General features: G+C 38.8%; 1 protein-coding gene across 1 annotated transcript in view; it reads right to left on the minus strand.

Moving 5' to 3' along the window:
- PARD3 (par-3 family cell polarity regulator) overlaps positions 1 to 15,016 on the minus strand; it is a gene marked incomplete at its 3' end in the record, with an annotated part of 453,440 nt that overhangs the window by 126,797 nt on the left and 311,627 nt on the right. The window contains exon 20 of the mRNA XM_084260488.1: positions 11,472 to 11,688. Within this exon, the coding sequence (XP_084116614.1) occupies positions 11,472 to 11,688 (217 nt within the window). The remainder of the gene's footprint in view (positions 1 to 11,471; positions 11,689 to 15,016) is intronic.

Genomic DNA, 15,016 nt, shown 5'->3' on the forward strand with positions numbered 1-15,016 from the left:
GCCACTGCTGGCTTCACATGCCTCTCTCTGCTCTATCAGCTAATATTCTGCCCTGCGGCACAAAAATTCTGTTTTCCTACGCAGTATCTTCTGGGTGGAAAACGAAGAGCGAGACCTTGCACCGCAGCAGCAGCACCGGAACAAACCAGCTCTGGAGCGGGTACAAGAAGACTCAGGTGGATCATTGCTGGGAAGTGAGTTTGGCAGTGAGTCCCCGCAGCAGCTGGCGCAGGGGCTTGCCCAGAGCTACCTGGAGCCCTGGAGACGCCTGGCATCCCGTAGCTGCCAGTAGTCAGAGCTTGAGCTGTCTTCATGGCAACTGCAGCTGAAATAACTATATCAATCGTGATTTACACCGTTGATTGTTTCAGGGCCAAGCTGGGAGTGGAGATTTATTTCAGATTGAAAAGGTATACAAACTGGGACTTGTGTGGGACTAATTACAGGTGTGAGCCGTGGGGTGGTGAGGGGTTTTTTTGGTTCCAACCACCACACGAATTAGTCCTAGCACAGAAGATCTCAAACTTGGACCAGCCTTGTACACACTGACATTTCTGCTTTCATTTGTACGTGCTCAGGCACTGTAAGAAGTGAGTGACTGGGCCTACGTTTATTTAGAAACCCAGACAGATGACATTTAAAATAAACCCAGTCTTGACATCAAAGATATCTGGCTCCTGAAATGTTCTTCTTCAAATAAGACCAGCTTTGCTAGCGCTTGGTGTTGCACACAGTATACACCAATTATCACTGCCATCTTAATATTTCCTCTGAATATATAGCCTAAAATAAAACTTTTAAAAAATACCAAAACCAATGAAAATGGCAGAGTCTTCACGTTTTATCTCACACAAGCAATTTTCTTCCTTTTGCAGTTATAAAAGACAAACAAAATTAGCAAACTATTTGGAGCTCCACAGATGATATCAGGACTTCTAACAGTTACAGATGATAATACTGTTGGTATCATTACCTGCTCAGCAACATCAGAGCAAAGAAATACTTTAACTGTAACACTACACCTGAAACTCCTGCTTGTGGCAGCATGTAGTGCTCTTAATTTCAGAATATAACACTACGGGTTAAAGACAAAGATAGTATCTATAAAAACATTGTGAAATATTTGAGATTTATTTGTGGGATGTTGCTGTTGAAAAGTGTAATAGCAATTCAGTTTGCATTCTAAATACTGCTGGCACACCTGGTGTTGAATATGCTAGAAGCACTTGCAATCGGTATAAAAATGTATTACTTTCATTATTGTGGTACTCACAGATGCTGATACAGCTAAGATTCTATATGCATTTTTGTTATTAAATCCTCATTTTCAGAACTTTTAGAGCTAATCCATAAACTTTTTTTCCTGATTACTTTCTTACAAAGCACTACCTATGACGGCAGAGCAGAAAAAGGAAAATCTACATACATTTTCAGCCATCTATCCACAATCCATCCACCCTCAAACTCAACTCAACAGCAGCATCTGGAAGCAGTACATAGCATGTGGTTTTAACATACAAATTTTTTGTATTTCTGCAACACAGGAAACACCATGGGACATCAAAGCCCACTAGCATGGAAAAGGTACTATCCCATTTTTTAAATGAGAAAACAGTTCCTCTTGCAAGATAAAGCAACTTCCCAAACTCCCAGAGCTTTCTGTATTGCAAGCACAAAAAACATATGAACTTTCTGCAGGTTCCATTGACAAAGCCAGTTCTATGAAGGTATTTTATCCAGTGAAGTAGCTATTTCTAACAGAGAATTCCTCTACCAATACTGCATTATCGACATATTTTCAATGTATAATAATACAATCCCCTTAAAACAATCATATCAGTAACGTGATTATACTTATTGAAAATAGCTAAGACCACCAAGCGGTTCCATGAACCCATACTATGTTTCTTTTTCTTTTAGAGCTAAGAGCTACAAGACTGACATTAAAAAAAAAATAGAGTCCAGAAAAAAAGCACAGAAACTATGAATTTGTCTTCTGCAGAAGCAAACATTTCAAAATTTGCTGTTCATCACATCAACAGCTAGCCCAAACATTCACTGTAAGCTAGTTCATGAAGTGAATGCATTCCAGGAGGGTCTATTTTACAAACATCCTCAGCCTTTTCTTGCACTCTTGCTTATTGTAAGTTTGCACAGAAGCAGTAAAAGTTAATATGCAATAGAACACTACATTAACTACTGAAATGTTATTGCACATCGAAAAGGTTTACTGCTACTTTGCAAACATGCTTACCTGAGTGCCATAAAATACTGACATAATGAGTCAGATCTACTGCAGTGCACTGCAATCAGGTCTTCCCACTTGCAATGTAAAAGCAGCTCCTTGGTACAAAGTCATTCTACACAGTCTCTAAAAGACATTTTTGTATATGATATAGTACAAATCTTGCTAGTATTTGGAATTAGGTAAATATACCCCAAATTGTCAGTAACAGGAGAAATTGCCTGGAACAGAATATACACACACCTCCTATATTGTATTTGAGCACAAAGGCACCATCTCACGAAATCCTTGAGCTGCAAATCACTGACAGACTGGAAGACAGAACTGGGAAGAACTGCTATACAGTTACCCCGTTCTGGTACCCAGCCCTTGGCAGACACTACTGACCACTGTCAAAATGTTGGGATACAGAGACCTTACCACTGCAACTCCACGTCACTGTATTTTTATGTTCCTACATTATACTTTAGAGTATCTACAGGATATGTAAGGAAAAATATAATACCTCCCCCAATCCAAAAGTAATAAAAACTTCCTTCTTTTGTGACTGGCTGAGGTTTTACTTGATATCTGTAGCGTGAAATCGTGGAAAGGAAGATCTCTGTAGACTGTTTCTTCCCTGGTTCGAAATAAAACAATCACCTTTTCAAGCTCGATGGATCATATGAGATGCTATAAGGCATCATATCAGCCAGTCAAGCTTGGTATCCTAACAGTTGCCAGTTCAAGACAAATTAGAGTAAAATGCTTAGAAGTACAGTAAAAACAACCTTTTTACAGACAACTTCTTCCTTACCAGCTCGCAGTCACAAATGCATGCTTAGCCACATTATTTCCTATATTCTTGGGGATCAAGGAACTGCAGGGGTAGAAAGTCTCTGAAGGTAATCACATACCACAAAAATCCTTTAAAATTTAAACTTTCTGGATGAGAATTTTATTGTACATCCACGTGCTTTTGCTTCAAGAGAAGGATAAGTACACATCAACTGATTCAGAATTTTTATACCTGCAATTATTTACCATATCTTGTTCCTATCTCCTCTTACCAAGGACAAATACTTTTCACCAGGAGAGTGGTTAAGCACTGGAACAGGCTAGCGAGAGCGACTGCTGAGTCTCCATCCTTGCAGATATCTGAAACTCAACTGGGCGTGACACTCAGCAAGCTGATGAAATGTTGAATCTGGACTGCTGTGTGCAGGGACTGAACCAAGCAGAGATCCCTTCTTGCCTGAACCACTCCTGAGTAACTCCTGAATTCTTCCTAATTCTGACCTTTTTTTCCCCTCCAGAAGATGTCATCAATTCAAAGTGGGGAAAATACTACTTTGTATACCCCATTGGCACTGTGCTTCTTAAGATTTCCTTCTCTCTTATTCTTTCTCCAAAACTCTTGTTCCTCTTATTTTTGTCTGAAACAACAACTTAAAAGCCTAAATGACCCCTCTGAATTAATGCTTTATACCCATTCTTGTCCTACTGCATTCAGGGAAAAATGCAAAGGCATGCCTTATACCTGCTATTTTCTTACTAGGGTAAATGTGGGGACTCGCAGAGCATTTCTGTGCCAGTATATTCTATTCTGGACATCATACTGGCTTATACTCAATTTGCCATTTTCACTTAAGTGTTTTATAACTCTGTCTTTAATGACTATTTCTCTGCACAATGGTAGGACGCATGTAAATCCTAACAGGAGGCACCAGCCTGTCACCACACCGTGAATACAGATCGTAGCTCCTGAGAAGTGAAATGCAGTACTAAGTTGGAGCTTTGCCTTTTAGAAAGGGACCAGCTGTCCTGCAGCTGCCAACTTAAGTACCTCAAGTACCTATGACTTAATAGCCTATGTCATCTTCAGCTATAAAAACATATTAAGTTGCATTCATTTTCATCTAAAGCAACATTGCTATTCCTGTTTTTAAGACGGATTTTCAAAGAAGCTGCTGCTTTGAAAACAGAACCTACAGCATCTGTAATGTATATCAATGTACAGGTGCTATCAGTAGCAAATTAAATCTCCAAAGAACATTTCCAGCAGATAATGAAACAAATGTCATTAATAGAGCTTTTCATCTGACAGATCCTTCACATCTCAAGACGGTATTTATTTACCGTACTTTGTTAGGGACTAGCACACTGCCTAGTTAGTCTTCAATTATCACATCAGGTGGAAGAAAAAATCCTATTTCTATATGAGCTAAAACTGAAATTGACTTTGAATCTCTGAACTGTCAACAAATTCTTCTCTGAAAAGGCTTGCTTTGCAGAGATTATAAAGTAGGTGTCATCCTTGACACTTGCGTTCTATATTCATCCGGCAGGCCTGGAAGAGAAGCGCACAGAACGCCGGGCAGGATGGTGGAGGGCTCAGCTGTCACGCCGCCTGCCTCCCTCGCTTGCTTTGCAGGCAGAGACGGTGCTGTAGGTGTCAAAGGTTCTCTATTTTAACTCAGTGACAAGCAAAGGAAGAATACTGGGAGAATATGTTAGCAGCCACTATGAACTTGTCTCTAGTAACAGGTCATCCTGACACTTATTTCTGGATGTTAGAAACAAAAGCTCTGATTCTATTCAAATTCAAAAAATCCCACTGTATGATATACCCTCATCAGATTTACAAGTTCAAGATTTACTCTGGGAAAATCCAGTGTTAAGAACACATAAAGCAAAGCCCTGCTTTCTGTCAGAGCGACAAACTAGAAAGCCACATACGATTATGTTAATCTCTCACTTCAAATCTCCCTCGCACAATCGCATACCCGCTGCTTTCTGTGTTTCATTTAAAAGTCACAGAGTTTATTAACCACTTAATGAAGCTGCATTCCTTAAATCCCTATCAGATTGCGTGAAGTTGTTTCGTTCAGAGAGATGAGTCCACCACTGCACTGCTCCCGCCCCAGTGACACCTCAAAAGCTGGTGTGTTCAGCCCAGGCGAGGGCAATGAAGCACGTGTTTCCCCAAAGCAACTGATTCTACCACGAAGAAAATGGGAAGGTGAGAAAGTGTGGAGAGGAATGAAGGAGCATGGCTTGCCTTTCCAAAAAAGAAAAGCTGTTTTCAATCCAAGCTTATCTCTGTCAGTCCCTTATTTACTTTTAATTGGAAAGAAGGAAATGAAGAATATGAAAATGCTTTGAAAGACATTTGTAAGAGTCCTGGGTAATTGGCTGCATCAAAGATGACAATTTGCTGCATGGCTGACTTTGTTTGAAAGGCTTTTCTGATTCTGTGCATCCCAGAGGCTGGACAGAACTTTGCAAATGGATCAAAACAAAGTAGCCCAGAGCAGCACAAGAAAGAAGATGCCATTAGCAGTACCGAACTTCCAGCCAGGACGAGGACTGCGCTCCTCCCCTTAATGCTTGAAGAGGCACTGCACTTTAGACACAGGGCACTAGGACTATAGCAGATTGCACGTTTTCTAGGTGGTAGCAGAAGAAATGAAACAGATGTGGACTTAATGACAGCTGGCTCATAGTAGTGACAGGCAGAAAAGAGCGCACAAATAGCCCCAGATTCCATTTACCTGAGCAACGACCCAGCTCAGCGCTCCTGGTGAAAGGCTCAGCTCAAGCCCCACAAGCTGTTGGCGGGGTTCTCTGATGAGCATTATCAAACTCAGGTGCAATTCGGCATGCAAGCAACGAGCTTCCAAGTTTGAAATGATAAAACAGACAGGTGTTTAAGCAATAACCTCCTCCTCTATGTTCTAAGGCTTAAGATTTACATTGTTTTGTGCCACAAGCAGAGCATTAAAGAAGGGAAAAAAAAAGTCCAACTTTCGGAGCTCATTCCCATGTTTTCATTTAAGTGCGTACAGCGGTAAGAGTCATTTACCAATACGAAGTCGTATTAGTCATGCTTCCAAGGAAAATGCCATTATTGCTGCTTCTTAAGCTACTGAATGATGAAAATCAGGCCACAGATTTCATTTTACCGAGTTCGAGGTATTTGCCAGTCCTGCTGATTAGGGTATAATTCAACAGTATTTTACACAACTCAGATACCTTTTTGTCATGTGCCTGCTTTAAAGTCTGAAGGTTGTTATTAAATGAAAGAGAAAGAAGGTAATTACTAAATCAATGGTATAACCCTTGTGATTTGCTTTTCATCTCCTCACAGACATTACGATGAGAAAACTTAAATGAAAACCAGGGTAGGCAATACAAGGAAGGCATGCAACAAGCAACAGAAATCCATATAAGGTTATTCTCCCAAATGCCCAGTCAGAGGTCTCAGATGGCTAATGTGGTTGAAATGTGTAATTCAAAGCTACAAATAGTATGTTTATGAATCTGGACATGTCCAGTGCACCTTGGAAGCAGCTGTGTGGGGGGAAGAAAAAAAAAAAAAGGCAGCAGTATATCTGATTTCAGCTAAACAAGGCTACAAACTAAATTATCTATTTCCTCTCACAGAACTGGAAGATACAACACTGCAAAGCTCCTGGTAATCGTTTTAAATGTAGTTAAATCTAATTAGGATTAAGATTTTAATGGTAATCTGGGAATATTACATTTGCATTGGCAATACAGTGCATTGATTTACCCACCTGTATGCTACAACAGTTAAGAGAGGAATTAAAGTTCAGTTACCATACATTACAGCTTTACATTTTCATCAAGATTAGAGGCCAGAACTTGAAATACACAGCTGCAAGTACATGATTAATTTTAAGCATACTGTCTTGTCCCACAAACTTCATCACACTGTGCTTATGTTTCCCATTGAAAAATTATGTTTATGTGAGACTGAGTTATTAATTTCTACAGTAGAAAATGCACTTAGTTCATACACCATACTCATCCACAGTTGCTTTAAGTTATATCACATCCATTTCATAAGCAACCTCTAAAGCCAACAGAGATATTTCCTTGCTTAAACTCAAGGTTAAGACACAATGTGTATATTCCCCATCTTTCATTCTCCGTGGCAGTTCCCCATGTAAACTCAAACACAACATTTGTATTTGCAAGTCCATTTTTCTCTGATCATATCAATGTCTACTTGTTTCAACAGGATTTTCTTATCAGGCACTGACAGTCCCTCCAGTATTTCCAGCAAGACATGACTAGATAGCTTGGCCTTCCCTACTCTCTCCTTCCCTTTGGAAACCCAAAGCTGCTTTTTTTTTTCCTGCTTAGTCTCCACATCTTGGTAGTCCAGTTTCTTCTGAAGGTGTTATTCCTCAGATATATCCCTTCCTGACACTGATCACTTGCTGGACATAATTGTTATATCACAAAACTCTCCAATGATAGTTCTCCTATACATGATAAATGGCTTAAGGAAGCTGGGGAAAGATGTGGAGCTACCACTCTATTTCCTTAGCACCCACTCATTCAACAGTCCCAGTCACCCATTTAGAAACTATATTCAACTTTGTATGCCAGGAATAAGCATGAACAACGTACAGGGATCTTAGGTGATCAGCTGCACTGCAGCAGTGTCCTTTCATCACCGAAAGCCTGCAAGTAAGAACAATATCAGGTCTCCCTATCTTACATCCTGAGGGCACCCACTTTCATAAATGAAAATACCCTGTATGTGACAGGGGCGGGAGGAGGGGAGAAGGTGGCATGTACAATCTTCTCTCTCAGAAGAGGAATGTCAAAGAATTCCACAACACAGAAGCCCATTAAAATAATGTATCCCTACCAGCACTAATTACAGATGCACTGTTTCAACCCGTGAAGCCTCTTAAAGCATCAGTATGATGACTTATTTACCAACTGATTGTTTTTGTCAGGTTGATTTTTATCGAGAAGAAGAATCTCTACTTAAAACTAAACAAAATCAGGCTTGGAAATGAGTAAACACATTTTAGATTGTACTTGGAGAAGCATACAGGTTTTTGTAACATTCTGGTGTCAAAACATACACCCATTCAAGCTGCCTTAGTGAAATGCAGAAACTAGCAGAACTTTCTATCAGCTTTCCAGAAATGATTTCCTCAGCTGGCAGTGGTCATGCAGGCACCCCCGAAATGCCAGCAATGGAGAGGAAGGAACTGCACAGCCTGTCTCTGGTATAAGACTAAAGCCACAGGACACAGCGCACAAACTACTGAAGGGTAAGAAGGATAGGAGCAATGCAACTCTTCTGGCAAACAAATACACTCAGGTAGAAGCTCTGCATCTCCTTCAATAGACCTATATTCTTGTTCAGCACCCTTATAAGTTACTAACTTTCACCCTATGTTCAAGAAAGAAAATTCTCAGCCAAATGATACATTCAAATAAATGATTCTGTTCTACTCTGAATGTCAATTTGAATAAAGCAATACACACATGCTCGGTATTTCCCAGTGAGAAGGGGGAACTTTCAGACTGTCCACAGCCCAATGTCAGCAAAGGTCCCCTAGAACTAATGTGTGTCAGATCCATGCAGGCTGCACCCCACATTTTACAGCTGTCCTTCAGAGATACATGAATCCTCTTTATTGTGCTTGATACAAATGGTAAAACAATCGAAATGCTTAAAAGATTTACTTATGATTTTAACTCACTACCTGAACCACCCTGTGATTCCTTGGAAATGATGACTAGATGCTGAAGGATAAATGTAACCAAGGGCTCTCCAATGGGAGTTTCCATCTCACAGAACAGTTTAATGAAGATCCCAGTAGCAAATCCTAAGATTTTAACTGAAGGCAAGGAGACTTATTTTTATACATCACACAGACTCCACTTTATGAGCTGCCAGTTTGCATATAGGCAATAAAAAGCCCTTTGACTAAATACAGACATTGGAATAAAGTGTCAGTTAACAGTATTTTCATCCTACAAGTGCTCTTGCCCATACAACCTAATGAAGAAAGATTATTTTAAGATAAGAGAACTGAAAAGGAAGAAAGAAGTGGAATAGGAGAAAAAAAAGAACTACAAAGAAATCACAATGTTGCACAGAACCAAAACATCCAATTATGCTTTGATCATGGCTTGAATTGTAAATGTTACTGTCATCATTATTTTCTATTGCACAACTTCTTTCAGTGATTCCTTGATATCTACAGTATATGTCAAATGTACAGAAAAACAAAGCATGCTATAGGCAGAAGTAGTAGCTTATCTTGCAGACATAACAAAGCCCATCTCTCAAACATTATTGAGAAGTCTGTAAACAAAGCAAATCAAGCACCGAGTAGAATTGAGGCAGAATGATTAATCCCTTCAATCAGCAGTTCCCTTCTTGCCAGGAGCACCTCTCTTGGGTGGGCTGACAAGGTGCAAGCTAACTTACAGATCCAGGAGGAGTCAAATGTATCCAGAGAGCACTGCTCTCACACTAATTAAGAGAACACTGAAAAGTAAAGTTCACTCGGAAAAGGTAGTGAGGGGGAAAAATACCTCAAGGAAACATTGACTGTTATGAAGAGCAAACAACAAAGTGAACATCAGATCTTCCTATCCATCAAATTACTGTTGTTACCAGATTAAAGATTCCAGAAGTGTTAAACTGAGCATACAGACAGGGTTACTTCAGCTGGGAGCATCTGATTAAAAATGGTAGTAATTTTCGCTTTCGCACTCGTTTCCATCTAGAGCTTTCAAAGCCTCATGGGAACACCAGATATTAGGCTCTAAGACTGGAGGGCAGAGAAATCCTGCACCAAACCTACTTGCTGGAACACGGAGGCCCCTATCCTTGCATGGGACCCTCTGCATGTCAGCCCTTTGCCTGCATACCAAAGCTCACATGATGAAGCAGCTGTCTCACACATCCTCTGGGTACTGGGAATGTTACACAGGATGAAATTGAGGACCAAGGAGCTGCCCAAGCTTAGATGCTGTAAACACTTTCTGACCAAACTCTCAAGATAGCACTCATGGTATCCAATAATCCCATAGAATTTATCACGTAAAATGTGCCTCAAATTGACCTGTCATTTCTGCTGTATAAAATTGGCAATGACTGCAGAAGCGAACCAGTCAGTACCTCTAACCTTCCACCCTCCTCAAATGCAGAATAACTCTCCGCTCCAGGCTTGAACATAGGCAGCCAAATACCCAGAAGATAAAGGCATCCTGGGGGGGCTTGCAGGCAACCAGGTTGAAGACCTCTCCTCCTATCTGAAGTGTGGAACTATCTCCTACAAGTCTTTTGATATTTCATGGCATATGCTGTCTAGCAACCTGGTATTTGGTGTTTTATAAACACATTTTCTAACTACTTTCTTCCTAATTAACTAATGTTTTCTAATTAACTAATTTTTAATATGATTCACAGACACAGAACAACTTTCCAAAAACCTACGCAGTCACAACCTAAGTTCAATTAATGTTTTACAGGACAAAGAAGGTAAAAGTTAAAAGAAGTATGAAAGTTAAGTGAAGCTCTACTTACATGTTTTCAGAGAAGAATCATTGTTAGTGAATCTCTAAAATAATACTGGTAACTGACTTTAAAATTGATAATGATTCACAGCATACAGAAAAGAAAACAAACACCACCTTAATATTTTTTTTAATATATATTTATTTACTCTAGGTAGCTAGAAGACTGATTTTCTTGCTTTCTCACCACTTCCCAAAAGTGATCAAAGGTGTTTGTCATGTCTCACAATTTACCCAGAACAGCAGGGTGTCACTCAGCAGTCTGCTCCTTTCAGATCACTTATGTCTGCTGGAGAGACGACTCCTTTAAAAAGAATCTCAGTGCTTGGTAAAATTCAGGATTTTCACTGACCCTTTCCCCAGACCATGGGTTCTCAGAGCACATAACCTTATTAATACCCTGTATTCCTTGAAAGGAGCATTCTGCTTTTCAGCCTCAAACTGATTCATGTCTTTTGCATCATGCCTCCATGATACTAAACAGTCTTAATTGTAAAGCAAAGAAAATCACTCATTTAATAACACATAAGCTTTGGGTACTGCATAAGGAATAGCATAGTTTAAGAAGAAAACAAAACCCGAAATTGTTTGATCAGTCAAAGAATATGGGCATTACTTCAACATGACCAAAGACTTTTCCAAGACCAAGCAGTTTGCTACTTAAAACCACTTTTCCTTATCAGCCCTTTTAGCTTGCCACCCATCTCCTCTTCCATTCTGAGCTGTTTCCCTTTCATGACACCACCCAGAGGCTCAAAAATGGAGAGAACAGCTTATGTATATTATGTATGTATGCAGAGTAAAGTATGGCTTTAGCAGTCACAGTACAGACATACAATTAAGAGATGAAACTTCTTTCTACATTTGATAGCAAAGCACCTACCTGAACATGTCTCCTAAGCCTTTCAGCATTCCTTTCTTTGCCTTAATTTTATCCTTCTCTTTATCTCGATCTTTCTTCTTTTCCTTTCCAGCCTTTTTTCTGTCACCTTTATCTTGGCTTCCATTCATCTGTCTCTCCAATGAGTGGGATGGCTGGTCACTTGCTGTAGACACAGATTCTCTACCAGATCTTGAGCTCTCCTCTGTGTCTTCTTCCACTAAAAGCACATATTAAGAAACATCAGTGGGTAAGAACAGAAAAACAAGAGCAGGCTTTTTGCTATATTGTATAACATTTTTTGAAACCAGTTACATGCACAACCACAAAATACTTGTATAATTTTTAAAAAAATCAGTATCTGCTCACATGGGGTTTTCCTGGAGTGTTCATTTGTACTATTACACCCCTCTTTGCAGAGCACTCTGCAAAACACACTTTGTGGGTACTGCCAATAATGTGTGGATTAATAAAGCAGATTAGCAAAGTAATGTTAATTGGTCCATTTTGTTTCTGTATCTAAATCAGTTGAGGACATCTTTAGAAATATCTGTAAGAAGAAACAACTGCAGCACGGCATGCCCTGTCAGTAAATTCTTAGTAATATTCTCATAAAAATATGATAGTCATTAAGGACTGTTAGCTCTCAATACAAGCCCTAACAGACTTTTTCCTCTGACACAAGTAACGTAAATTGTGTTGCACTACTTCATTTTTTTGAGCAGTGTAAAGCATGCACTGCACCGTGGTTTTTATTCTTGGTTTTATTCTTGGTTGAGATGGGGCAGCCTGAGAGTTTTGGGTGGAACAAATATAATCTTTTTAGGGAAGACAACATGTTTCCTTCTCCATTTCTAATCCAAGACTCACAGTATCCTAAAGTATACCTGAAGTCAGATTTAACAAAGTACATGTATTTCAGACAGTTTGAAAGAAAAATGACCAGCAGAAACAATCCATCGAAAAACTGAAATCTCCCTGAGTAGCTTAGTGAGAAAGAAATAAAACACGTCAAGCTTGTGGGTCAGAATCCTGCAACCATTTTGATTTAACTTAAAGCCAAGTCCAAATATTATACTGCATGTCTTTTGAAGCTGTGACCTTCCAGGAGCTCTAACATTCTGTATAATCACATTAGAAGTAGGGTTACACCAATTCCCAGTTTTCCAACAGACAGGAAGAAGCAGCAGTTGGAATCACAGATGCATACTTTGCACTGTCTCCTGTATCTCTAATGAATACAATGGGTCCAAATCACTTTTGCCAGTAGGAGCTGAAAAATACACCTTTGCTTTATATGTACACAGTCTATGGAAAAGAAAAAGTTTTTGTACTCAATTGTCCTAAAAAAAGGAAAACAGAATCATTTTTTAGTTTAGCATACATTTACTTATTATTATCCCTACTACTATTGTTTCTAGACCTCCATGACTCTTCCAGAGCCAACGGAAGTATATAATTCTTTAGAAATTTCTCATAGACTACTGCAGAATATAAACTAGCTTTTCTTAGTCATCATTCATATTCACCTTACTAGTAATTCACTGAACCCGAAACATCTACAAATCACTGACTGAAAGCGATTCGATATTGTCTCCACTCTCCCTTTCAGATAGTTGCCTGAGAAATACTGTTTATTCACTAATATTACAATACACAGAGCTGACCAATAGGCTTAGTACTTACTCACTGAATATCCCAAGACTTTTACAAATGTTCTCCAATCTTGGAAGATCACATAAACATTACTGAAGAAAAACATACCATGTCAGATAAATCTCAACATCAGTAACTATTTTTAAACCTCAAGTACTACTCTGAGTAAAAACCACCAGGAAGAAAAGGGAAAAAAAAAAGAAAAAAGACAAGTCTCAGCATTTCACTTTAACTTGTCTTTAGGACTGCCATGAGCTAAGCAGGTGATACAGCTTCTCAACTGTAGGCACAGGTTTAATATGATTGTATTTTAGAAAATTAATAATCCTGTCTTATGCATGCTCTGTGCTATTGGTACTCATACTTTTTTTCATCACAGTGTTTCTTAATTACTGTCTAGGATGATATTTAGCCATTATTAAAAAAGTAGTGGAAAACCACATTGGAATAGAGATGCTAATTTTTTGCATGTTAATTTATAGCTACAATCTGTTCCAGTTAAAACCAACTAGACATTTAAAAGACTGTACTTGCAAACGTATATAATTAGTAAAAAAATGCATTAAATTTCTGATAAGTTTGAAGTCAAATGTTCACTTGGAACTTCATTGCTAGAGTTTTAAAGATTAATCAATTTCGACCTATGGTTGTTCATCATACTAATGTAACAATACATTAAATTAATTTTAAGTATGTATTAAGTGTACTGTGCTACGCTGAGTTGCTGAACAACTTGTCATAACAATGCTTACTCTTATTATTTGTTTTGTAAATTCTAGGGAGATAATATTGCCTCCTTTCCACACTTGTGCTGCAATAAATATTTGTGTTTCATACACAGTTTGCTTGCAATTAACTCCAGAGCTTAGATTGAGCTCTATGAACTAGGATGTTCACACTGATGTGTCTCCTGCAGTAAACAGATTTCCAGTTTTCTTAAAAGGACTCAACACGAAGAAGCTTGTTTCACTTTTATGCAGCACAGTCATTCTGCAATTAACTTACACTTAATTACTAGTGTTTAGAACAAATGCAAATGCTGCTCGCTTAAAATTCAAGCCCAGTCTACAAATGAAACTCCTAATTTTTGTTAAGTTGCAGTAATGACATTAGGTTACTGCAAAAAGGAAAATGTATTTGTTTTGGTGCTGTTATTTCCTTCCTTTCCTGCAACCTCCTGCCTCCCCAGTCAGGATGCTGAAGACAAAAAATTAAATTGGTGTATAATTTAAACATCAATTAAACCTGAAAACTAGTGTCATTCCATGAACCACGCTGTACTAAGGATAACTACACAAACAGGTATTATGAAGCCATTCTCCTAATTAGGCCATAAAATGCAAAGAAAAGATGCACATGAGGAATCAAAGCTACTTAATGTGAAGCTATTTTCCCACTAAGCTGCTAGGCCTCTCATTGTGATATTTAATACAGCCCTAGATTCTAGCAATTAAGATTCAGCAAAAGATTAGAAAGCTTTGTTGATCTCTCCCAGTCCAAATGCCTTGTTCTCATTCAAGACACTAACGATAAACATTTTGCCTCCAGTCAGCTATTTCAAGTATTAAGACCAAAAAAAAACCCCAAAAGAAACCCAAGAAACCCCAGGAAAAATGGTTTGTAACAGCTGAACACCCACACCTTTCCACAAACGTTATTTCTTTACTGACATTAAAACTCACATAGAGCTTCTCAAATACTTTTTAAAATGTTGTCCCAGAACTGGTCACTGCTATCTGATTTTCATCCTACATTTAGTCATTTAATAACACATTGTTCCAAGGACAGCAAGGACATTCAGAAGAGAGTCAGCCCCCTTGCCACATGTGCTACCTGTATTTTTATGGCTTTTGTACACAGGGTGATTACATGTTAGTAATTCCTCTACACAA

The sequence above is a fragment of the Gallinula chloropus genome (genome assembly GCF_964237585.1).
Source record: "Gallinula chloropus genome assembly, chromosome: 2".
Lineage (NCBI taxonomy): Eukaryota > Metazoa > Chordata > Aves > Gruiformes > Rallidae > Gallinula > Gallinula chloropus.